The sequence below is a fragment of the Bufo bufo genome, chromosome 3, assembly GCF_905171765.1.
Source record: "Bufo bufo chromosome 3, aBufBuf1.1, whole genome shotgun sequence".
Lineage (NCBI taxonomy): Eukaryota > Metazoa > Chordata > Amphibia > Anura > Bufonidae > Bufo > Bufo bufo.
In genome coordinates this window covers 27,515,689-27,541,106 of record NC_053391.1, presented here as the reverse complement: position 1 = coordinate 27,541,106, position 25,418 = coordinate 27,515,689, and the positions used below count along the sequence as shown (strand labels likewise).

The 25,418-nt window shown below is 45.4% G+C and overlaps 2 protein-coding genes across 7 annotated transcripts in view; one reads left to right on the top strand and one right to left on the bottom strand.

Annotated features, from left to right (window-relative positions):
* Positions 1-25,418, top strand: part of LOC120994421 (zinc finger protein OZF-like) — a 391,027-nt gene that overhangs the window by 155,865 nt on the left and 209,744 nt on the right. The gene's annotated exons all lie outside the window — the stretch shown is intronic.
* LOC120994431 (gastrula zinc finger protein XlCGF53.1-like) overlaps positions 13,194-25,418 on the bottom strand; it is a 34,903-nt gene continuing 22,678 nt past the window's right edge. The window contains exons 1-4 of one of the 3 annotated variants that reach the window (XR_005777409.1): positions 14,778-14,997; positions 13,600-13,756; positions 13,337-13,492; positions 13,194-13,252 (exon numbers count right to left, since the gene is read on the bottom strand). Coding sequence is in view for 1 of the 3 variants with exons in the window: in XM_040422994.1 (XP_040278928.1) it covers positions 13,274-13,492; positions 13,600-13,707 (327 nt within the window). In the remaining 2 variants the exon portion in view is untranslated. Of the gene's footprint in view, positions 13,493-13,599; positions 13,766-14,777; positions 14,998-25,418 lie in introns of those variants that run through there. The other 2 variants (XR_005777408.1, XM_040422994.1) reach the window with 2 other exon arrangements.

Sequence of the window (25,418 nt, the reverse complement as noted above, 5' to 3'; positions counted from 1 at the left end):
CCGGGGCCTAAATGTGTGACAGTGGCCTGTTCCAGTGGTGGGTGACGTGAAGCCTGATTCTCTGCTATGACATGAATACAGATTCTGCGCTGACATAAGGCCAGATTCTCTGTTACGGGACCTCTCTCCTCTGCCTGGGTGCCTGGGCCTAAATGTGTGACAGTGGCCTGTTCCAGTGGTGGGTGACGTGAAGCCTGATTCTCTGCTATGACATGAATACAGATTCTGCGCTGACATAAGGCCAGATTCTCTGTTACGGGACCTCTCTCCTCTGCCTGGGTGCCGGGGCCTAAATGTGTGACAGTGGCCTGTTCCAGTGGTGGGTGACGTGAAGCCTGATTCTCTGCTATGACATGAATACAGATTCTGCGCTGACATAAGGCCAGATTCTCTGTTACGGGACCTCTCTCCTCTGCCTGGGTGCCTGGGCCTAAATGTGTGACAGTGGCCTGTTCCAGTGGTGGGTGACGTGAAGCCTGATTCTCTGCTATGACATGAAGACAGATTCTGCGCTGACATAAGGCCAGATTCTCTGTTACGGGACCGCTCTCCTCTGCCTGGGTGCCTGGGCCTAAATGTGTGACAGTGGCCTGTTCCAGTGGTGGGTGACGTGAAGCCTGATTCTCTGCTATGACATGAATACAGATTCTGCGCTGACATAAGGCCAGATTCTCTGTTACGGGACCTCTCTCCTCTGCCTGGGTGCCTGGGCCTAAATGTGTGACAGTGGCCTGTTCCAGTGGTGGCTGACGTGAAGCCTGATTCTCTGCTATGACATGAAGACAGATTCTGCGCTGACATAAGGCCAAATTCTCTGTTACGGGACCGCTCTCCTCTGTCTGGGTTCCGGGGCCTAAATGTGTGACACTGGCCTGTTCCAGTGGTGGGTGACGTGAAGCCTGATTCTCTGCTATGACATGAATACAGATTCTGCGCTGACATAAGGCCAGATTCTCTGTTACGGGACCTCTCTCCTCTGCCTGGGTGCCTGGGCCTAAATGTGTGACAGTGGCCTGTTCCAGTGGTGGGTGACGTGAAGCCTGATTCTCTGCTATGACATGAATACAGATTCTGCGCTGACATAAGGCCAGATTCTCTGTTACGGGACCTCTCTCCTCTGCCTGGGTGCCTGGGCCTAAATGTGTGACAGTGGCCTGTTCCAGTGGTGGCTGACGTGAAGCCTGATTCTCTGCTATGACATGAAGACTGATTCTGAGCTGACATGAAGCCAGATTCTCTGCTATGGCATGAAGAGACTGATTCTCTGCTGACGTGAAGCCAGATTCTCTGCTATGGGACCTCTGTCCAATTGATATTGGTTCATTTTTATTTTTTTAATTTTAATTTTAATTCATTTCCCTATCCACATTTGTTTGCAGGGGATTTACCTACATGTTGCTGCCTTTTGCAGCCCTCTAGCTCTTTCCTGGGCTGTTTTACTGCCTTTTTAGTGCCCAATAGTTCGGGTCCCCATTGACTTCAATGGGGTTCGGGACGAAGTTCGGTTCGGGTTCGGATCCCGAACCCGAACATTTACGGAAAGTTCGGCCGAACTTCTCGAACCCGAACATCCAGGTGTTCGCTCAACTCTACAAATAACACTAATTAGGTCAATTGGCAACATGATTGGGTATAAAAAGAGCTTCTCAGAGTGGCAGTGTCTCTCAGAAGCCAAGATGGGTAGAGGATCACCAATTCCCACAATGTTGCGCAGAAAGATAGTGGAGCAATATCAGAAAGGTGTTACCCAGCGAAAAATTGCAAAGACTTTGCATCTATCATCATCAACTGTGTATAACATCATCCGAAGATTCAGAGAATCTGGAACAATCTCTGTGCGTAAGGGTCAAGGCCGTAAAACCATACTGGATGCCCGTGATCTCCGGGCCCTTAAACGACACTGCACCACAAACAGGAATGCTACTGTAAAGGAAATCACAGAATGGGCTCAGGAATACTTCCAGAAACCATTGTCAGTGAACACAATCCACCGTGCCATCCGCCGTTGCCAGCTGAAACTCTACAGTGCAAAGAAGAAGCCATTTCTAAGCAAGATCCACAAGCTCAGGCGTTTTCACTGGGCCAGGGATCATTTAAAATGGAGTGTGGCAAAATGGAAGACTGTTCTGTGGTCAGACGAGTCACGATTCGAAGTTCTTTTTGGAAATCTGGGACGCCATGTCATCCGGACCAAAGAGGACAAGGACAACCCAAGTTGTTATCAACGCTCAGTTCAGTTCCTGCATCTCTGATGGTATGGGGTTGCATGAGTGCGTGTAGAATGGGCAGCTTGCATGTCTGGAAAGGCACCATCAATGCAGAAAAATATATTCAGCTTCTAGAACAACATATGCTCCCATCCAGACGTCATCTCTTTCAGGGAAGACCCTGCATTTTTTAACAAGATAATGCCAGACCACATTCTGCATCAATCACAACATCATGGCTGCGTAGGAGAAGGATCCGGGTACTGAAATGGCCAGTCTGCAGTCCAGATGTTTCACCTATAGAGAACATTTGGCGCATCATAAAGAGGAAGGTGCAACAAAGAAGGCCCAAGACGATTGAACAGTTAGAGGCCTGTATTAGACAAGAATGGGAGAGCATTCCTATTTCTAAACTTGAGAAACTGGTCTCCTCGGTCCCCAGACGTCTGTTGAGTGTTGTAAGAAGAAGGGGAGATGCCACACAGTGGTGAAAATGGCCTTGTCCCAACTCTTTTGGGATTTGTTGACACCATGAAATTCTGATTCAACATATTTTTCCCTTAAAATTGTACATTTTCTCAGTTTAAACTTTTGTTCCGTGATTTATGTTCTATTCTGAATAAAATATTAGAAGTTGGCACCTCCACATCATTGCATTCAGTTTTTATTCACGATTTGTATAGTGTCCCAACTTTTTTGGAATCCGGTTTGTTGATGAAGCTGTGCTAATGTTTTGCAAATCTGTTCATAATAAATAAGTATACATGAGAGCATTCTGTTAGCCTTAAAAGCAGCTGATTGGCATTGTGTTGTGATTTACACAGAAAAATTTTACATCTTCCACACTGAATCTTAATAGCGTTGTGTCACATCAGAAAGTGGCCTTTATCAAGTAGAGAAAGTTAATAAAAGACACTTACTAATGTATTGTGATTCTCTAATTTATACACTGCTTGTTTCCATGTTTACGACCACCATGCAAACAATCAGTGGTGGTCGTGCTTGCACATTATAGGAAAAAGCACCAGCCTATGTGTGCTCCCATGGTCCAGTCCACCAGAGAGGCCGTTGCTTTTCCCATAGTGTGCAAGCATGGTCACCACTGAATATTTGCATGGTGGTCATAACCATGGAAACAAGCAGTGTATAATTTGATGGAAAAATAAATCCAGCAAAGGAGGAAATATGGATAATAACAATACATTAGAAAGTGAGGAAGGGGTCAATATCTCAAATCCCCGAAACGCGTCTGGTGCGAATCCCCCCTTAAGGAAGGAAAGGACCGTGTAACTCCGGTGACCTGGACATTGCCGTACGAAAAGGATTTGTTACATTTACCAACTGCGATACTGGAGACGCCGAGAACACGTGGAATACACAGATCCAATTGGCGCCATAATTCAAATCCAGAACAGCAGCCCTTGAGACCGGGATCTCACAAGTCAAGTGTGCCGAGTCGAGGGCTCATTGTCCAGCCAAAAGATCGCCGGGTAAGATTACACTGATCCTATAGCGATCGCTTTATCAAACACAGCGGGACGCCGCTGTATGCATTAGTAGCTTTTCTAATACTTACCGCAATCATTGAATAGCTACATTGCTTTGAATTTTGGACAGTATACGCACATGTGTTGATACAAAGTTGCAGACGTACTGAATTGCAGCTTGTTACTACTCCCAACAGGAGAACTTTCTGCTCAGTTACAGATTGAAGCTTACAAGAGACTGGTTATACTAAGGAATTATCTTTCACTTGCCTGCAGGCACACAAATAAATTAATAATATCAATGAAAGTATTTCTATGAATATCTATTTGAATAACTACTTGAAGAGTGGAACAACAATGAAATAATTTATACATTTATTTGGGATCCATATCTATGTTGATTACTATTTAATATAATTTTAATATTATTGTAGGACTGACACTTTGCTTTTATCTGCTGCTGTAATAAATTTTATTGTATTTATATATATACCATTGTATAATAAAGATCCCTTCACTTAAGAGAGTGCCCCACTTCCATTTTTACATTAGAAAGTGGCTTGTATTTACCGTACTTCCTCTACATAATAAATGCTATTTGCTGAAGTGACACAACCCCTTTAAGGGTACCTGCATAAGTGGTAATACACCGGCGTAATACAGTACCAAAGTGTATGAGATTACAAATTTCATGTACACTTCGTTCTTTTAAGTTGTTTTTTTCCATGCGGAAATTGACCTGTGATTCGGATTTAGAAATCCACAGCATATTAATAGTTTGTGAGATTTTAGGTGCAGATTTCAATGGAAGGGTAAAATCTGCAGACAATCCACATTAAAAACCGCAAGTAATACTTGCTCTTTTTGGTGAGGATCTGGTGCAGAATTGCAGATTTTCTGCAGAATTGCAGATTTTCTGTTTTGAAATCTGCCTCGTGTGCAGATATCTTAAAGGGGTTTCCCAGGTCTTCTATTTTGATGGCCTATCCTCAGGCTAGGTCATCAATATCTGATTGGTGAGTGTCCAACTCCCAGTACCCCTTCTGATCACATTAAGTTCATCAGTCATGTGACCTGGTTTCAGCTCAGTCCTATTCAGATTCATTTGGTTTAAGCTGCAATTCCAAATACAGCCCTTATACAAGAGCTGCCGCTGTTCTTGGTATGTTGTGAGGAGACCACGTCACTCACCAGACCACTGTGGCCTCTTCAAACAGCTGATCAGGGTGTGCCAGAAGTGAAACCCCCAGGGTCCCAAGGATAGGTCATCAATATAGAAGACTCAGAAAATCCCTTTAATTGTCGAGTGTGTGTCCAAGAAATGGGAAGTTTGGCGCAATCTTTCATGAAACTAGAAACCATTTGTAGACACTACTGACCACCGACAACAAGATGATAAGGAGCATCTGCTGCCCTGCAACTGGAGAAGTCAAGTAGTAAGCATCATTACATTAATCTACAGGGAATTTGCAGAAATCTCACCTTTTGATCAGGTGGGATATTTTGCTTTTCCTCTGGACAATCCTGGGAATATAGAGGACTGGAACATCTCTCTGGTGGATTTCTCCTACTGGACTCATCTATAGGAAATAAGTAAGTGTACAATAAGTGCATTTCATTGCTTTACCAGCAGTTTGGTTGCAGAGGTTGTGCAACTACATCATATTTCTTCCAAAAACCCATTGCAAAACTTCTACAGTTAAAAGGGGTTGTCCCACGAATTGTATAGCGCCACCTGCTGTTTTTTTTTTTCTTATTTCTTTGACCGGCTCACCGAGATGGCCGCACATGCCCAGTTTCATCTTTCAACTGCCTCCTGAGCTGTGATAGGCAGAGCATGGACACGCCCCCTGAGCTGTGATAGGCAGAGCATGGACACGCCCCCTGAGCTGCAGCAGAAAAGACACTCCCCTTGAGCTGTCAGCTTGATATAAATCTAGCAGAGCAATGAATGGGGAGATCTCTGGATCCATGTGAGGTACAGGGCTGGTTCTAGCTTTGTTGGAAAGAGATTGGCATGTCCTAAATGATGTCTGATCTTCAGTTTTTAACATTAGTCATGGGATAGCCTCTTCAACAAGTGTACAGTAGCCGTATTTTACTGTGTCCCCAGCAGGGTATATTGTGGCTGCAGAACTTGTACAATTACATCTATTTTTCCAAAACCTGTTACAAAGCTTCTGCAAGAGTACAATAAGCGTATCTTACAGCATCACGGGCAGTGTCAATCTTGCCACAATTTTTTTTAAAGCACTGTTAACCCCTTAAGGACACAGCCTTTTTACACCTTAGGACCAGGCCATTTTTTGCAAATCTGACCAGTGTCACTTTAAGTGCTGATAACTTTAAAACGCTTTGACTTATCCAGGCCATTCTGAGATAGTTTTTTTGTCACATATTGTACTTCATGACACTGGTAAAATGAAGTCAAAAATTTTTTTTTTTTTGCACAAAATAATACCTAATTTACCAAAAAATGTGAAAAATTTGCAAATTTCAAAGTTTCAGTTTCTCTACTTCTGTAATACATAGTAATACCCCCAAAAATTGTGATGACTTTACATTCCCCATATGTCTACTTCATGTTTGAATTGTTTTGGGAATGATATTTTATTTTTTGGGGATGTTACAAGGCTTAGAAGTTTAGAAGCAAATCTTGAAATTTTTCAGAAATTTACAAAAACTCAATTTTTAGGGACCAGTTCAGGTCTGAAGTCACTTTGCGAGGCTTACATAATAGAAACCACCCAAAAATGACCCCATCTAAGAAACTACACCCCTCAAGGTATTCAAAACTGATTTTACATACGTCGTTAACCCTTTAGGTGTTGCACAAGAGTTATTGGCAAATGGGGATGAAATTTGAAAATTTCATTTTTTTGCCTTATTTTCCATTTTAACCCATTTTTTCCACTAACAAAGCAAGGGTTAACAGCCAAACAAGACTGTATCTTTATTGCCCTGACTCTGCCGTTTACAGAAACACCCAATATGTGGCCGTAAACTACTGTACGGCCACACAGCGGGGCGTAGAGTGAAAGGTGCGCCGTTTGGTTTTTGGAGGGCTGATTTTTATGGACCGGTTTATTTACACCGTGTCCTGTTTCAACCCCTCTGATGCACCCCTAGAGTAGAAACTCCCTAAAAGTGACCCCATTTTGGAAACTACGGGATAAGGTGGCATTTTTTGGGGGACTATTTTTAGGGTAAATATGATTTTTGGTTGCTCTATATTACATTTTTGTGAGGCAAGGTTACCAAAAATTGAAATTCTGAAATTTCATCTCCATTTGCCATTAACTGTTGAGGAACACCTAAAGGGTTAATAAAGTTTGTATAATCAGTTTTGAATACCTTGAGGGGTGTAGTTTCTTAGATGGGGTCAGTTTTGGGGAGTTTTTACTCTAGAGTGCATCAGGGGGGCTTCAAAAGGGACATGGTGTCAATAAAAAAGGCCATCAAAATCGGCCTTCCAGAAACCATGTCGGTCCTTTCCTTTTGCGGCCTTCCTTTTACTGATACAGCAGTTTACGACCACAAATGTGGTGTTTCTGTAAACTGCAGTATCAGGGTAATAAATATTAAGTTTTGTTTGGTTGTTAACCCTTGTTTTGTTACCGGAAAAAACGGATTGAAATGGAAAAGTGCCAATAATAGCGGTTTTGGCACCGTTTTTTTTTTTTTTTTTTTTAACCGTGTTAATCTGGGGGGTTAGGTAATGAGATATTTTTATAGAGGAGATTCTTACGGATGCGGCAATACCTAATAAGTCTACTTTTTTTTTACAATTATTTAGGTTTTTGACTATATTATCTTTTTTGATACAAATCTTTTTTTTGGGTATCTCTAAAGTCTAAGGGTCATTTAAAAAAATTTTTTTTTATCCAATTATCTCATGTGGGGGCTCATTTTTTGCGGGATGAGCGGACGGTTTTATTGGCACTATTTTGGGGGCTATATGACTTTTTTATCGCTTGCTATTAAACATTTTGTTATGTAAGGTGACAAAAAAAATCTTTTTTTGCACCTATTTTTTTATTTTTTTTTGACCGTGTTAATCTGGGGGGTTGGGTAATGGGGTATTTTTATAGAGGAGATTATTACCGACGCGGCGATACCTAATATGTCTACTTTTAATAAATTATTTTAGTTTTTTTGGGTGTCTCAAGTCTGAGAACCATTTTTTTTTATCCGATGTCAGTGCTAAATTGGGATATAAATGTAGTACTCCATGGAAGTGTGATACTCCCTGAAGCAACCGTCAATGCAGAGGCCCGGATGATCGGGGCACGTGTCGCACTGAGTAGTCGTGTCCTTCCGTATCCCCCTCCTGCGACACACTCTGCACTTTTTTTGGGTTCGTCCCTTCTTTCCAGTATGGGGGACCACACCTGGAAAGTGTTGGCCAGGGACGATCCGGGCACCTACAGTTCCCGAGGTACTCCGGCCTGCTCTTTCCCGGTCCGAAAAGATCAGGGCCTTGAGGACTGCCTCATAGAACTGGAGGAATGTCCCTGTGCTGCCAGCGCTTCGGGATAGTACAAAAGAGTTGTACATGGCAACCTGCACCAAGTAGACCGCAACTTTTTTGTACCATGCCCGGGTTTTGCGCATGGCATTATATGGCTTGTGGACTTGATCAGAGAGATCAACTCCTCCCATTTACCGATTGTAGGCGACGATACAATCGGGCTTGAGGACCGTTGCCGCGGTACCTCGCACAGGGACAGGGGTGATGCCGTTACCATGAATTGTGGACAGCATAAGGACATCCCTCTTGTCCTTATACCTGACCAGCAACAGATTTCCAGTGGTAAGGGCACGGGTCTCACCCCTGGGGATAGGTACCTGGAGGGGGTGGGCAGGAAGGCCGCGTTGATTTTTCCGCACGGTCCCACAAGCGGACGTGGATCTGGCGGCAAGGGACTGGAACAAGGGGATACTGGTATAAAAGTTATCCACGTAAAGGTGGTAACCCTTATCCAGCAGTGGGTACATAAGGTCCCACACAAGTTTCCCGGTAACACCCAGAGTGGGGGGACATTCTGGGGGTTGAATCCGGGAATCTCGCCCCTCGTACACATGAAATTTGTAAGTGTACCCTGAGGTACTCTCACAAATTTTGTATAGCCTCACGCCATACCTCGCCCGCTTGGAGGGCACATACTGGCGGAAAATGAGTCTCCCCTTGAACGCAATGAGAGACTCATCAACCGCGACCTCCCTTCCAGGTACATAGGCCTCCATGAATTTGGCCCCAAAGTGATCGATGACCGGCCGTATCTTATACAGACGGTCATGGGCAGGATCACCTCGGGGGGGACATGCTGCATTATCGGAATAATGCAGACATTTCCGGATGGCCTCAAACCGGGAGCGTGTCATGGCTGTACTGTAAAGTGGGGCCTGGTATAGGACGTCCCCACTCCAGTACAGCCTGACACTGGGTTTTTTGACCAGGCCCATATGCAGCACGAGGCCCCAAAATATCCTCATTTCGGCTGCACTGACCGGCGTCCAGCCACCGGGCCTGGCCAAAAAGGAGCCCGGGTGTTGAGCGACGAACTGTTGGGCGTACAGATTCGTCTGCTCCACCATCAGATTTACCAGTGGGTCACTGAAAAAATGACAAAAAAAGTCATATTCAGTGTAGCCCACTGTGGAAATCTGGATTCCTGATTGGCCTACAAAATCAGGAATCACGGGCTCGTATCGCTCTGGGCTACACCAGACAAGTTCACCGGCAGGGGGCTCCGGTGGATTTAACTGGTGGGCCGGGAAACCAGTACGAGCCCAAGAGCTGCTCGTACTAGTGTGGGCCGCAGGGTCCCTAACATGGCGGTCCCCTTGCTTCGCCTGGCGGCGTCTCCGCCGCCTTGGGGGCTCATCATCATCGCTAGATGATGAGGAGGATGCGGATGACAACAGGAATGTGGGGTCATCCTCATCCTCACTGGGACTCTCGGAGTCGGAGGCAAGCTGGGCGTATGCCTCCTCGGCCGAGAACGTCCGGCGGGCCATAGGGGAGTGTGTGTCTGCGTGTATATGTGCGTGTGTGTAACTCTTTATTTTGTGTGCGTGTGTGTGGGGGCACGGGTGTTCACGAACTCACCCTAAAACTAACAGAAAAAATAGTAATAAATTAACTAAAAAAAGGGCAAAAAATGTGGGGAAAAAAATTCAAAACCGCTGATCAACCGTCCGAAGTTGATCAGCGGTGGGGTGTGCGATGCGCTAACAGTGGCCGGACACTAAGTGCCGGCCACAGTCAGCGCACACAAAAAAAAAAAATGCACCCCAAAAAAGGTGGGGGGGCAGGGGGTGGGGGGGGGGCAAGTGGCAGCACCCCTGGGGGGTCTAGGGTCATACAGCTGTGATGCAATCAAAGTTTAGAAAAGTTCAGAAACTAACTTTCCCTTTTTTTTATCCCTGCCTAAACCAAACTTTCCCTGTGCTGTCCCTATGTACCTGATGGGGGGTGCTGGGGCACAGATCGGGTCCTGGGGGCAGAGATCAGGTCCTGTGGGGTGCTGGCAGCGATTGCAGACACACGTGCAGGCAGCTCCTCTCTCCTCCGGCTCCAGAACACAAAAGGAGGAGGAGAGGAGCGCCTGCCTCTTTTGAATCTGCCGCCGGACCGCCTACAGACCAATCAGAAAGCGATCCTGAGTGGTGATGTCACCATCACCACTCAGGATCGCTGGATGGTGATTGGTGGGGTGAAATCACACCACCATCACCATCCTGTTCCGGGTTATCGGGTCTTCAGAGACCCGAACAACCCGGAAACGCAGAAAACCGCAGGTCTGAATTGACCTGCGGTTTTCTGCGATCGCATACATGGGGGGGTCACCGGACCCCCCGGCGCATTTGCCCCAAGTGCCTGCTCAATGATTTGAGCAGGCACGGGGTTCCGATCACCGCCCGCCGCGCGGCGGTGATCGAAAATACACAGGGCGTACAGGTACGCCCTGTGTCCTTAAGTACCAGGGCACAAGGGCGTACCTGTACGCCCTATGTCCTTAAGAGGTTAAAGGGGTTATCCCATCTTGGACAATGGAGGCATATCGCTAGGATATTCCCCCATTGTTTGATAGGTGCTGGACCCACCTCTGGGACCCGCACCTACAAGGAGAACGGAGCCGGGGAAAGTTGTGGCTGGAGGACCCCAGGTTTCCCGGGGGGCGTCCACCACCAGGCGCAGCTCCCCGCCTCTCCTATTGAAGTGAATGGGAGCGCACTGAGCATGTACAGCCACCACTTCCATTCATTTCTATGGGGTTGACGGAAATAGCCGAGCCAGCGCTCGGCTATATTCGGGCGGCTCAACTTTCTCTGCTCCGTTCTCCTTATAGGTGCGGGTCCCAGACAATGAGGGCATATTCTTGTCTAAGATGGGATAACCCCATTAAACATAATGTTCCAAAAATTCTATTTAGCACAACCCAATGCACCTAACCTGACGTACTGTCGTGCCTCACAGGCGTTATACATGGCAGTAGTGGACTTTGTTAGTGCAGGCTCAAAAGCCGTGTCAGATCTAAGGAAAGCTCAGTTGGTGGCAGAAATAATGCGATCGTTGCTGGTGGGAGTTCTGTGTGGCTAATTTTTCTCCACAGTGCCGGCCATTATTGTATTTTCCAGTTGCAATTTTTTTTCCAAAAAAAAGAAATGATGACAATCGTCTTCAAAACAAATAGAGGAAAATGGTGTCTTCAACAAAATAGTTTAAAACTGTTGTCTTCTCTGACAGTGCAAGTATATATCAATCATAGCATCACACAATACCACGTATATAGTGATACTGCCAAGACTAGAAGCTGATATTATTGGACATTATTTAAAATCTGTAAGAAAAACTACATTTTATATTTTAGATTATCTTATGCCTATGAATTGCAGTTATAATAGTTTTATATGGTTTTTAATTATTCCCCTCGTGTTTGTACCTTATTAAAATGTAATATGCAGATTTGTCTTATCCAATTATTTTTGCCTTGAGCGCCAACCACAATTATGTGGTTATTTACTGTTTTTGCTCCTTGGTACTGGAGTTTAGTCAGAGCAATCGGCACATTTATGTCATAAGAGGAGGTGGTCTAGCCCCTTATTTTATATATTTGCAATTTTTTTTTTTACTTATTTTAGCTTCCACATCTTACTTGCCATCCTATAGGTGTTCAGGACCCACACAGATGAAGCTGCATGGAGTAGGAAGTGAAGTTGAGGGTCATCCTGAGCTGTGATGGAGAGAGAGACACCTCCGAAGCTGTGATAAGGAGAGAGCTGCATAAAAGGACACACCCCTTGAGCTGTGATAGACAGAAAGCTGCAGCAGAAAGGACACACCTCCTGAGCTATGATAAGAAGACAAACACCCTGAGCTGTGATAGAGAGAGAGAGAGAGAGAGAGACCTCTGGAGCTGTGATAGGGAGAGAACTGCAAAAAAGGAGAGGTTGCAGGTGGACATTTTAACTCATTCCCGGAGAACCCCTCTAACATTACTTTTCTTTTTTTTATTGCCGATTTCTTCTGTAACTGCGGCTGACATATTACAGGGTCCAGAGACGTTGTACAAGGTTATTCAGCCTCACTGCAGAGCTGATCTGGGTCTAAGACCCAGCAGCTTGGGCAGATACCTAGCCCCCTGGGTGTCGGACTCCACCAATCACATACTGATGTGGATCCAGAGGATAGGTCCTCATTATATAAGCTTCAGAAAACCCTTTTAGGCACGGAGCACCCAAACGTTTATAGCCTATGAGAGGTTCTGAAGCAGTTAATGGCTATGAACACCATTGAGGACAATTTGTTTAATATTACATTGTGTTTTTTTTAATATAAAAGATTTTTTCCAATTAGACTTTATTAAAGATTTTTTAACAGTGACTTCTACAGCCTTCACGTTTTCACTACTCTACAGACAGTTCTTTCTGCTTCTCACTGACCAACATATGCAAATTAACCTGAGATGAGTCCTGTCCCTGAGATGAGTCCTGTCCCTGAGATGAGTCCTGTCCCTGAGATGAGTCCTGTCCCTGAGATGAGTCCTGTCCCTGAGATGAGTCAGGGACAGGACACATCTCAGGTTAATTTGTATATGTATCAAATCGTTGTTTTTTTTACACAATAAAAGCACACAGAGCTATGGGGACTGGCTATTGCGGGGACTGGCTAGCGGCCATCTAGCAACCCATGTCCTCAGCTCTATACACAAAATCCTGGTGACAGGTTCCCTTTAAGCTGAACTCCAGTTTGATCATAATTAAGCTGATTCTGAGCTGTCAAGATTGAAGAGATAAAGGCTACAGATGAAGCCACCAGAGCCACTTTCCGAGGGATTTTAGTCAGGAGAAGGAACAGTCTGCAGAGGCAGTTTAAAATGGAGGCTGCAGAATGCAAACTTTTTAACAATGACCAGTTGGTCTCTTACCTGGTGATGTGAGGGGTTGGTGATCCTCCATCATGATGTCCTTATACAGATCCTTATGTCCTTCTAAATACTCCCACTCCTCCATGGAGAAATAGACAGCGACATCCTGACACCTTATAGGAACCTGACACACACAATCATACAGTCATCCTCCAGACACCTCCTTGGAGTTATTGTATAATGTCCCAGCATTCCCAGCAGCGCTCACCTCTCTGGTTAGCAGCTCAGTGATCCTGTTGGTAAGTTCTAGGATCTTCTGCTCATGTATCAGTGAATGAGGTGGAGGCTCAGTGATGGCTCCTGGGGTCCTGGACACATGGGGTGTCACACACTTATCAGACGACCTCTTTACTACTGTGTAATCCTGTGTATGGGGAGAAACCGATCACTACATGTATTCTAAGAGTCCTTCACCTTTCCAGTCATTTCCCTGTATTATTAATAGAGATAAGAGTGATGTGAGACTCTCACCTCTCCAGTTATCAGGTAGATGATCTCTAGGGTGAGGTCTAATATCCTCGTAGCCATGTGGTTTCTTCCCTCGTCCATCCTTGGTGGGTCAGTGATGAGAAGGACCATTGACTTGCAAAAAAAAATTGTAGCTGTAGGGTTCCTGCACCTAAGGAATCTAAAGGAAAACAAGAAGGACTGAACGCAAAACCACATTTTAAGGGAAACTGTCACCTCCCTAGACACATAGCTGTGGTTCACCTGATTAAAACTCTATTTTTCTTATCTTGATTCGAGGCTTATTTCCCAAGTTACCATGATACTTTTTCTTAATATGCAAATTAGACCTTTGGTGCAATGAGGGCATCACCATTGCTTTTGTTGCAACCAAGCACAACTCATTTCTGTGGCCAGCCCTACCTCACTGCTTTGCTGCTGCCTGGTCTTGTAAATTAAAGCAGCAAGGTAGGGGCTAGCCAGAGAAAGGATCAATTCATGCGTGCAATAAGAGCAAAGGTGATGGCCTCATTGCTCCAAAGGCCTAATTTGCATATTAAGAAAAAAATATCTTAAGTCAGTAACAGAGTCCCGGATCAACATAAGAAAAACAGTGTTGTAATCAGGTGAACCACATCTATCTGTCTAGGGGAGGTCCTTTTACATCTGCCACTGCACAGGTAACCATTCATTCCTCAGCACTAAAGCTGCATTTGAAAGCATCAATCATTGCCTCTGTATGGGAGATGAATGATCGCAGCTTACACAAGGCGATGTGCTGCCAACAAATGATGATGTGATGTGCCACATAAAAGATGCAATTGTAGAGGTCAGGGGAGGAAGAGACAGCAGTGCAGGGTTCAAATACAGTACAGCGGACGAGGAGGCTGAAGCAGATACCGGCTTTATTAAATAACAAAATATAACGGCCGGAAAATCAGTTTAACAGAATTGTGCCGATGCACCAGGGGCACAATCGACAAATGACAGGAACAGTGTTAAGTTTACACAAATTTACAGGAAGGGTAACTGATCCGTTATATACTAAATGTGCTCCAACCAGCAAACACAAAAAAATACAGGCTACTCTCCCGTGATATTTTCCTGTCTGAACCCTGCTAACCAGGGCATGTTTCTACAACGCTCTGACTAAAGAATCCTGCTCTATGCCCTATCGCAGATTATCACCGGTGCAGACTTACAGTTCTGTAGGTAGCTGGGCAGAGATCAGTCCTGTCACATTCTCCCACGAGGTAGCTGCTTGTCTTGGTCTGGTACATGGGGGCAGGTGTCGTCTGGCTCCTGATACAGTCGCTTACATGTCCCACCACGTTGTCTTTTCCTCTCTCTCTAGATAGCAGGTGCAGGAATCCACATCAGTTCAGCTCTGCTAGGAGTCCCCGTCCTCTGCCACGGTCCCGCTAACATATAACACGTCATCCAGGCCCTGTGTCCTGTCACAAGTCTCTCAATTGGATGATATCACTCTTCTCAGAATCACTTTTTAGTCTCTGTGGTTCTGTCCAACAGGAGCCCATCTCTCAGCTCACCACCAGCCAGGAAACAACACACCAGCCAGCCCGGGAACTTAAAACTCCTGTTACATCCTCTGGGACCAACAACTTCATTTCTTTCTTACTCAAAGACACAGTGGCCTTTTGTGGCTGAAGGAAGGCATACCAGTCTTTGTGAAATATCACTAGAAATGCAAGTTGATAATTCTAGGGGCTGAACCTTACATGCATCCCCACTTAAAGGTGGCCGTCCTCGGCCTTGCTATATAGTCCATAAGAAAGGAATGGTTAATACAACTTCTAAACGGCAGTACAACATTGTCCACAATACATACAGATGGTGTCACAGGGTAGAGTCGGGGGTATAAAGATAGAGCGGAGGTGCACCCCCTGAGCTGCCACCCAGTCCCCTTTCCCTGCCTACTTGCACCACCCGCCCTAGGTGACAGGGCGCAACTGGGCGACAGTCCCTGACCTGAGTAAGTGCAAGCAGAGAGATAGAGACAGCAGGGAAGCGGACAGCCAATGAGAGCTAGCACTAGAGCGGACAGAGAGGTGGAACAAGCAAGGTACCAACAAAAACGGAAGGGCGAGGCGGGTCAACTAGCTGGGGTCAGTCCAGGAGGTCACGTCAGTAGAAGAGAAGAGGCAAAGACAAAATCCAAAAGCAAGCCGAGGTCAAAATCCGAGAGGTAGCGTCAAGGTTCAGGGAGCATGCAGAAGAGGTGTCAGGAAGCAGATCAAGGGTCAAATCCAAAGGTAAGCTAAAGAACAATAATAATACACAGCCTAAGGGACCAAAATCACAGGCAACCTGTAGCCAGAAGGTTGCCTGTATTTATAGTGGGGAGTGAGGGTCATGTGACGTGGCCATGACGTGGCCAGCGTCACTTGACCGACAGACAAACAAGTTGAGCACCGAGTGATCAGCTCGGTGCTTAAGGCAGACCTAGGAGCAGGGAGCCTCCTAGCTAGCAAAAGCCGCCCTGGGAATGAGGCTGAACACAGATCCTCGCTCCTGAAGCTAAGCAGCAGGTCTGCGGCTGATGGGAGACTGAGTGCGCCTTCGGCGCCCCGTTACAGATAGACCAAATGAACTGATCGGCAGCGTACCTGTTTGGTGGAACCCCTGCAGTAAGCTTACTATATCTCCGGAGGTCTTGATGTATGTTAAGACCTGACTCTCCCGACTGGGAGCTTCCAACCTGGGTTCATCCACTACAATAGGAGATTCGGATGTGGTTGAGGGTTCCTACTCACTGCAAGCCGGTACTGGTTCTGTGGCAGGAGCTTCATCACCTGCCTCCTGGGAACTTTCCTCAGTGTTAGTACTGGTCCACCAGTCTTCACTTTGGTTTTCATCGGGGATAATAACTCCTGATGACGGGACAGAAAAAGGAGTCCTCTGAGCAGGTGTGGGATCTTCAGACTGGCATGGCCGTAGCATATTCCTATGTAGAGTCCTTGAGGAAAACTCCTCATTTTCAACCTGTACTTCGTAGACCAGACCATTGGGGTACACTCTTGATCACTTAGTATGGCTGTACTTCCCAACGCTCGCTCAACTTGCCTCTGGGACGTTTCTCTCGCACCAGTATCTGGTCTCCAGGCTGCAACAAAACCTCCTGGATTGGAGGACGGTCAGTATGTGTTCTCTCTTGCAACCGCTGACCTGCTAACCGGCGCATGATTTGGAGCCGCTGACGGTGTTCTTTCACCCATGAGGTGGTCTATCATTCTATTAGGTCCTCTGGTTGTTCTAGATTTAATTCAACAATTTCCCGACCAGCTCTTCCGAACAGTAATATGTATGGGGTGTAATCGGTGGTGGTGTAGACCCGATTATTGTAAGCCCAGACCAACTCAGGCAGATAGTCAGGCCAGTGCGTCTTCTTGTCTTCCTTGGCGTCCTCAGCATTTGAAGCAGTGTCCGGTTAAAGCGCTCACAGGCTCCATTCCCTTGGGGATGATATGGGGTTGTCCTGGATTTTTCAATGCCATACAGTCGGTGTAGCTCCTCCATCACTTTCCCTTGAATGCACGCTCCTTAATCTGAGTGAATCTGCTTCGGACAGCCGTAGACCCGGATGAAGTCTTGACAGTCAGCCCAAGCTGTGGACTGGTCCCGCATTGGGGTGACCACTGCAAACTTGGAGAAGTGGTCAATCATGACTAGGCAGTACTTTAGACCTCTGGCTGATTGTCCCATGAGGAGAGTCTATCATTAAAGGGAACCTGTCACCTAAAAAACGCCTCCTAAACCACCAGCATTACCTTAAAGGGATTCTGTCATCAGAAATTAGGCCTATAACCTAAACATATGGCGATGTCCCTAGTAATACACAGAATCCTAAAGTGACTTTATCAAATGCGCCTGTGGCTCTATAATCGTAAAAAGCAGGTTTATATACCCTGTCACTCACTGCAAAATGTGTCCAAGGGGACGTCTCATGGTGAAGGGTGCCCGGCTGCAGCCATCTCGTTTAGGTGCCCAGCGCCGCCTTGTGAAGTGAAATCGCCGCCCTCCCTTTCATTAGATCCACCTACCTCAGTTCATCGCCGCCTCTCTAACGTCCGCTCGCTTCAGCCAGATCCCGCGCGTCCGCACTAGGTATAACCTGATGCGCCCATGCGGACTACTGGCAGCAGCCTCGTTTAGCGAAGTGCGCATGCGCCGGCCGGCGCACTTCGCTCGGACCTGCGGGATCTGGCTGAGGAGAGCGGATGTTAGAGAGGTGGCGATGAACTGAGGTAGGCGGATCTAATGAAAGGGAGGGCGGCGATTTCACTTCACAAGGCGGCGCTAGGCACCTAAACGAGATGGCTGCAGCCGGCGCCCTTCACCATGAGACGTCTCCTTGGACACATTTTGCAGTGAGTGACAGGTGATATAAACCTGTTTTTTACGATTATAGAGCCACAGGCGCATTTGATAAAGTCACTTTAGGATTCTGTGTATTACTAGGGACATCGCCATATGTTTAGGTTATAGGCCTAATTTCTGATGACAGAATCCCTTTAAAGTAGCCAGCAGTATGTTCCTAAAGATCCTTTTCTTCCTCCAGCCAGATGCACCAAAATCTTGAAAAACTAACTTTAATCCGCTGCACGTGATATGTAACAGCAGAGTTTGAAGTCAAGGGGGCAGAGGCCTTCTCGCTTCAAGTCAAGATAACCACGCCCCCTTTTTCTACCCCTTCGCTTTTGATTGACAGCCGATAGCTTTCGGCTGTTCAGCGAAGCCGGACGAGTGTGAGTGTGCGTCAGATGTTCACGTGCGTGGCTGTCAATCCGAGGTGAAGGAGCAGGGAAAAGGGGGCGTGGTTATCTTGACTTGAAGCGAGGAGGTCGCTGCCCCCTTGACTTCAAACTCTGCTGTTACATAGCGCGTGCAGGGGATTAAAGTTCATTTTTCAAGATTTTGGTGCATCTGGCCGGAGGAAGAAATTGATTTTTAGGAACATACTGCTAGCTACTTTAAGGTAATGCTGGTGGTTTGGAAGGCGGTTTTTAGGTGACAGGTTCTCTTTAAAACTTTCAGTGGTTCTTTGGTCTGTATGGCCTGTAGGGGCGCCCTCTCTTCCATGCTTTTAGTGAGTTCACACACTCGACACTGTCGGCAAACTTCCTCAACAGTGGCCTCCAGTCGCGGACAATATACATAACGCTGTAGCAACTGGTAGGTCTTGACTGTCCCAAAGTGAGCTCCGAATTCATGGGCCTCTTTGGCTATCTCCCATGCCACACTTCTGGGAATCACTACCTGCCATCTCACCTCTAGATCAGCAGGCTGCTGCCACTTGCGATACAAAACAGATCTGTGAACTTAGTCTGTCCCATTGATGTAGAATTGACTTCATCTCGGCATCAAGGTCAGTCCTTTCTTCTCTGTCGGGTTACCCAGCCTTTCATCTGCGCAGTCCAACATCTTCATCTTGTATTCGGCCCCATTCTTCATTAGTTCTCCCTAATGTCTTGGGTAGAGCATGAGCCTCCCCACTTGTCTGTGCCGCGACTGCTGGAGATGCGAACTTGCGGAAGTCTGGAGTTTCATCCTCTTCTTTTTGTTCATCGAGATCCCCTACTGGAGTTTCAAAAGTAACCCTCGACATTAGTAATCTCTGTAGCAGAGCGGTAGTGAATCGATAAATCATACTTTGCAAGGTGAGCTGCCCAACGTTGCTCCAGGGCTCGCAGCTTGGCAGTGTCCAGATGGGCCAGGGTGTTGTTGTCAGTCCGTACAAAGATCTTAGCCCCTGTCAGATATCCTGAAAACTTCTCAGTCATGGCCCACACCAGGGAAAGTAGTTCCAGCCAAAAGGAACTGTAGTTGTGGTGGTTTCGCTCCATATTCTGCAGGGACCTACTGGCATAGGCGATAACTCTTTCGTGTCCATCTTGTACCTGCGACAGGACTGCCCCGAGTCCGTAGAGACTGCCATCAGTAGATAAGAGGAACGGTTTGTCGAAGTCGGCATAAGCCAAGATGGAGGCCGATGTCAGGGCTTCTTTCAGGGCCTGGAAGGCCTCCTCCTGCATCTGTCCCCAGGGAACACTTTGCCCCTTGGGTCTCCCAGCTGTTCCTCTCAACAACTCATTCAGAGGACCCGCTATCTATGAATAGTCTTTGATGAACAAATGGTGAAAAAAGATTCAAGATTAGGTGGCACTACGGCAAACTTTCGCTTCACCACTGGTCACATGGAGAAAACAGGGGCCATGGTCTCTCGCGGTCTGGTGATGCACAGCTTGTCAAGTACAAAAATAGTTCCACAAATAGAAATGAATAAGCGGCACTCACCATTCGATGTGAATATTTCTTTTACTGGGTGCAGAGAGGGGGATGACAAAAACAGTGCAATCACAAAAACATGGTGACGGCCGTTTCGCGTATCACCGCTTCATCTGGCCAATACTGACAACCCTTTGACGCAAATGACATCATCTTTTATGCGCCACGCGTGCTAACTTAGGCGCGTAATGTTGGCGTCACATATCATTGCGAATGTAGGCTACATCAGCAACAGGGGTGTACATGAATGTTACAGAATAAGATATCCGTAAAACAATAAAAGCAACAACAAACAACATACATATAATATTGAGACATCACAGAAAGACACTCATGTTAAGTTTTTCATTCAGTCCCAGAGGGCCCGTGGCATTAGAACGCAAACTCCATCTACCTTGTTTTCTTAGTAGTTCCCGTCCTCTATCGCTCCCTCTGGATGGATTCTGAACAACCTCTAAACCTGCAAATCTGAGGACTGAACTATCTCCGTTATGTGCGGACTGTATATGTTCTATGAGGCGTGGGACACCCCTCCCGGTGGTGATTGATTGTATATGTTCACGGATGCGTTCAAAGAGGCAGCGGACCGTCTTGCCAATATAGAATCTACCACATTTGCACAGGATTAGGTACACTACATATTTACTCCTGCATGTAATTAGTGCGTTCACTTTATGGTTAATACCTCCAAAACATATGTGAGATCACTGGGGGTTAAACCTGCAAAAGGAGCAGCAACCGCATCTTCTATTGCCTTTGGGTGACCAACCATCCAGCCAAGTGCAATTTTTTGTTTTTTTAAAATGGCTGCGGACCAATTTGTCACGTAAGGTATGGCACCTCCCAAATGCAATCAAGGGGCGGGAGTCTTTCATATCTTTCAGATTGGTATCACTTGCTACAATATTCCAGTTATCTCTGACGACCTTTTTAATTATGTCGGCCATTGGACTGTACCTAAATGAGAATACAAAGGGGCGGGGTGTCTCGCTGATTTTTGTTTTTGATAAGAGCTCAGGGCATGGGTGGGTTTTTCGGCCTACAGCAGTCGCTTTTTTTTGTTAACAAATTTTTTTTTTGTTAAGTAATTTAAGGGGATAACCCCTCAATCTTAAAGTTTTTTTTTAATCCATGGCTTGTTTATTATAACTATCCTCTGATTTATTTATGCGTGCCAAGCGTCTGAATTGGCCATAGGGTACAGCACTTTTCACAGCTGTCGGGTGATAACTCGAATAATGCAATAGAGAATTGGTTGCCGTGGGCTTTCTGAAGCCCTCGGTCACCAATTCTCCATTGCTCACGGAGATGAGCACGTCCAGAAACTCCAGTTTGTACCCTCCAAATTTGTAAGTAAAGGACATGTTCATATCCTTCTCCTTATTCAAATGATTCACAAATTGTTTAAATGCGTGTTCAGTGCCCCGCCATACGATGAACACATCGTCTATAAAACGCAGGTATGTCTGTATGTATTTGATGTAAGGGTTGGACACAAAGTACACATATCTATCTTTGAACCGTGCCAGGTACAGGTTGGCAAATGTACATGCGACCGGAGTACTCATCGCGGTACCAACATTTTGCTTTTTTTCAAAATTAATTCCAGACCGTTTCTGATGAAACTCTTAAAGACCTCACTTTTGTCTGTATTTTCTAGAATTTCCATCACTGCTAGAATGCCTCTGTCCTGGGGAATGCGCGTGTAGAGACCCTCCACATCCAGGGACACCAAATGAAGTTCCTCCTGCCACTGGAAGGAGTCCAGTGCCAGGAGGAGATCAGATGTGTCCCTGAGATGTGAGGGTGCCATTTTTACTAGCGGTCTCAGTAGCCAATCTATGATCCTGGACAATGGTTCTGTCACTGACCCCACCCCAGAGACAATTGGTCTCCCAGTGTGGTGGGTCAGTGACTTGTCAGAGATAACTGGAATATTGTAGCAAGTGATACCAATCTGAAAGATATGAAAGACTCCCGCCCCTTGATTGCATTTGGGAGGTGCCATTCCTTATGTGACAAATTGGTCCGCAGCCATTTTAAAGAAACAAAAAATTGCACTTGGCTGGATGGTTGGTCACCCAAAGGCAATAGAAGATGCGGTAGCTGCTCCTTTTGCAGGTTTAACCCCAAGTGATCTCACATATCTTTCGGAGGTATTAACCATAAAGTGAACGCACTAATTACATGCAGGAGTAAATATGTAGTGTACCTAATCCTGTGCAAATGTGGTAGATTCTATATTGGCAAGACGGTCCGCTGCCTCTTTGAACGCATCCGTGAACATATACAATCAATCACCACCGGGAGGGGTGTCCCACGCCTCATAGAACATATACAGTCCGCACATAACGGAGATAGTTCAGTCCTCAGATTTGCAGGTTTAGAGGTTGTTCAGAATCCACCCAGAGGGGGCGATAGAGGACGGGAACTACTAAGAAACGGTAGATGGATTTTGCGTTCTGTCACTAGTGGAGTACCTCAGGGGTCAGTATTGGGCCCTATTCTCTTCAATATATTTACTAATGATCTTGTAGAAGGCTTGGATAGTAAAATATCAATTTTCGCAGATGACTCTAAATTGTGTAAAGTAATTAACACTGAAGAGGACAGTATACTGTATATATACTACAGAGAAAAAGAACATCACGTTTATATGCTGTGATCTTTGTAAAAATATTACCTGGGGTGGGAACCCTATACACAGCAGCAACCGACTGTTTGCGAACAATTTTTTTTGTACGATATATACTACAGAGTACAGTATACTACTACAGATCGATCTGGATAGATTGGAGGCTTGGACAGATAAGTGGCAGATGAGGTTTAACACTGACAAATGTAAGGTTATGCACATGGGAAGGAATAATGCAAGTCACCGGTACATACTAAATGGTAAAACACTCGGTAACACTGACATGGAAAAGGATCTAGGAATTTTAATAAACAGCAAACTAAGCTGCAAAAACCAGTGTCAGGCAGCTGCTGCCAAGGCCAATAAGATAATGGGTTGCATCAGAAGGGGCATAGATGCCCGTGATAAGAACATAGTCCTACCACTTTCCAAATCATTAGTCAGACCCCACATGGAGAACTGTGTACAGTTCTGGGCTCCTGTGAACAAGGCAGACATAGCAGAGCTGGAGAGGGTCCAGAGGAGGGCAACTAAAGTAATAACTGGAATGGGGCAACTACAGTACCCTGAAAGATTATCAAAATTAGGGTTATTCACGTTAGAAAAAAAGACGACTGAGGGGAGATCTAATTACTATGTATAAATATATCAGGGGTCAGTACAGAGATCACTCCCATCATCTATTCATCCCCAGGACTGTGACTGTGACGAGGGGACATCCTCTGCGTCTGGAGGAAAGAAGGTTTGTACACAAACATAGAAGAGGATTCTTTACGGTAAGAGCAGTGAGACTATGGAGCTCTCTGCCTGAGGAGGTGGTGATGGTGAGTACAATAAAGGAATTCAAGAGGGACCTGGATGTATTTCTGGAGTGTAATAATATTACAGGATATAGCTACTAGAGAGGGGTCATTGATCCAGGGAGTTATTATGATTGCCTGATTGGAGTCAGGAAGGAATTTTTTAAATGTCTTTTTCGGCCTTATGTACTATGTTACTAATGCCACGGGCCCTCTGGGACTGAACGAAAAACTTGACATGAGTGTCTTTCTGTGATGTCTCAATATTATATGTTGTTGGGCCTTTTCATAGGTAAATGCCTTGATATCCAATTCATTATTGTCAAGATAGATGTTCATTGCCTTTAAGAGCCATGCTCGACTATAGTTACAATTTTGTATGTCTTGAGTAGGCCAAATTAAGGTCACACAAAGGTTTATACTCTTCAGTGTTATTCTTCTCATGAATGTACCAGTCTGAGAAGATGCCTCCTTGTTTACTTACTTAAATTTATGACGGGAGATAAGATAAGAAGCAGCTGGTGATAATTACCTATACAATTAGGCATTTATTAATGAAGCAAAATATATAATATTCATGTATTCATTTAATGATCCTTAGTTAGTCCTTTGCATAAAACAATCAGTAGGACATATATATTACTTTATATTATATTCTTATATGTTACGAAGACAACATATATCCAGTATATTGTATATATTTCTCATTAGAAGAGTGTCTGTGAAGATGTGTGTTTTGTAACAATTAATCACATCTTTGGTATGACAGAGGAGGTACTGATATCTCTGTGAGAAAACAAGCCATTTACGATCCATAAATTAAGTGTGAGAAACATTCAAGAGAGACGCCGAGAGGTCTGTCTCTAATTGCTACAAGTGTCAGAATTAATCCCTATGGCTTTGAATTAAAGCTTCTAAGGTCAAAATGTATATTCAGACCTACATAAGTTAACCCTTTATACTATGATGCAGATAGCTTATACAGCAGTGCCACCTATGTGTCAGTAGGTGACATTACAACAGTAGCAAAAGTGCATTCTGGGTGAGGTTATGATGTCACATTTTTAACAATGGTCACGCCCATCCGACAATGATTGGAAAGTTCCAAAAGAGGAAGGTGTGTCTAACTGATAAGTTTGTGATCAAAGAGGTAAAGAGAGAGAGAAAGGAGAAAAGGAGGAAGGAGAGGAGAAGTTGAGGTCTATCAAGATGAAAGCCATGGTGAGATGTGCTATGATGGACCACCCAGCTTTCCTAGGAGCAGAAGTGAGATTCCTACTAGGACTTGGTAAGAGACACAGAAAATGATATTTCATTTTATTAAGACTAATTTGATAGTGTGGGTGAAATTATACCATCTAGATTGGCGAATAAATAAATAATTAAATTAATTGATCATCTCCATATTGAGATGTAGTTTTAGGATATTGTGAGGCTTCATTCTACCTGCAGAAGAATCTGGACTCATAATCTAGCAAAGCATTAAATAATTGCTTATATATATATTGTGGGGATCCGCTCTGGTAGGCAGTGGTAGCGAGTGCAGTATAGAGGCATCACAGACCGGTCTTAGTGTAAAACACAATGCTTTGTTTATTCACACGGTGCATATTTGTGAAAGACGGTGCAGTTCACAGGGAGGGTGGTCACACACAGCAAAATAATAGTTCAAACACAGCAAGTCCCTGCTGCAGGCTGCTTGAGGCCTGTTTCAGTCACATAAAGCAAAGTCTATTTAAAGCCAGGAGTAATGTCACCTTTTCTCCTTGGGGAAGTAAGTCCATGGGTCCGGCTCCTAGCCACAGGACATGGATCCCTCCTGGATTCAGCTGCGGGTCCCTGCACACTCCTTTACAGGCCTCAGCACGCAGCCCAGCTCACCTCCACTCCTCACTCTCACAGCCAGAGAACACAGAAGCTCCACACTGAGCACCACACCCTTGTTGCTGGTCAGGTTTTAACCCTTCCCTGCAAAACCTGGCCTGGACCGTGGGGAGACAGGCACCCGCCCGCATATCTGCCTGCTCCCAATAAGAGCCGGCCCGGATCCGTTGTTAACAGCGTAACCGCTGCAAAATGCACTTTTCCGGCTCTTACTCCAG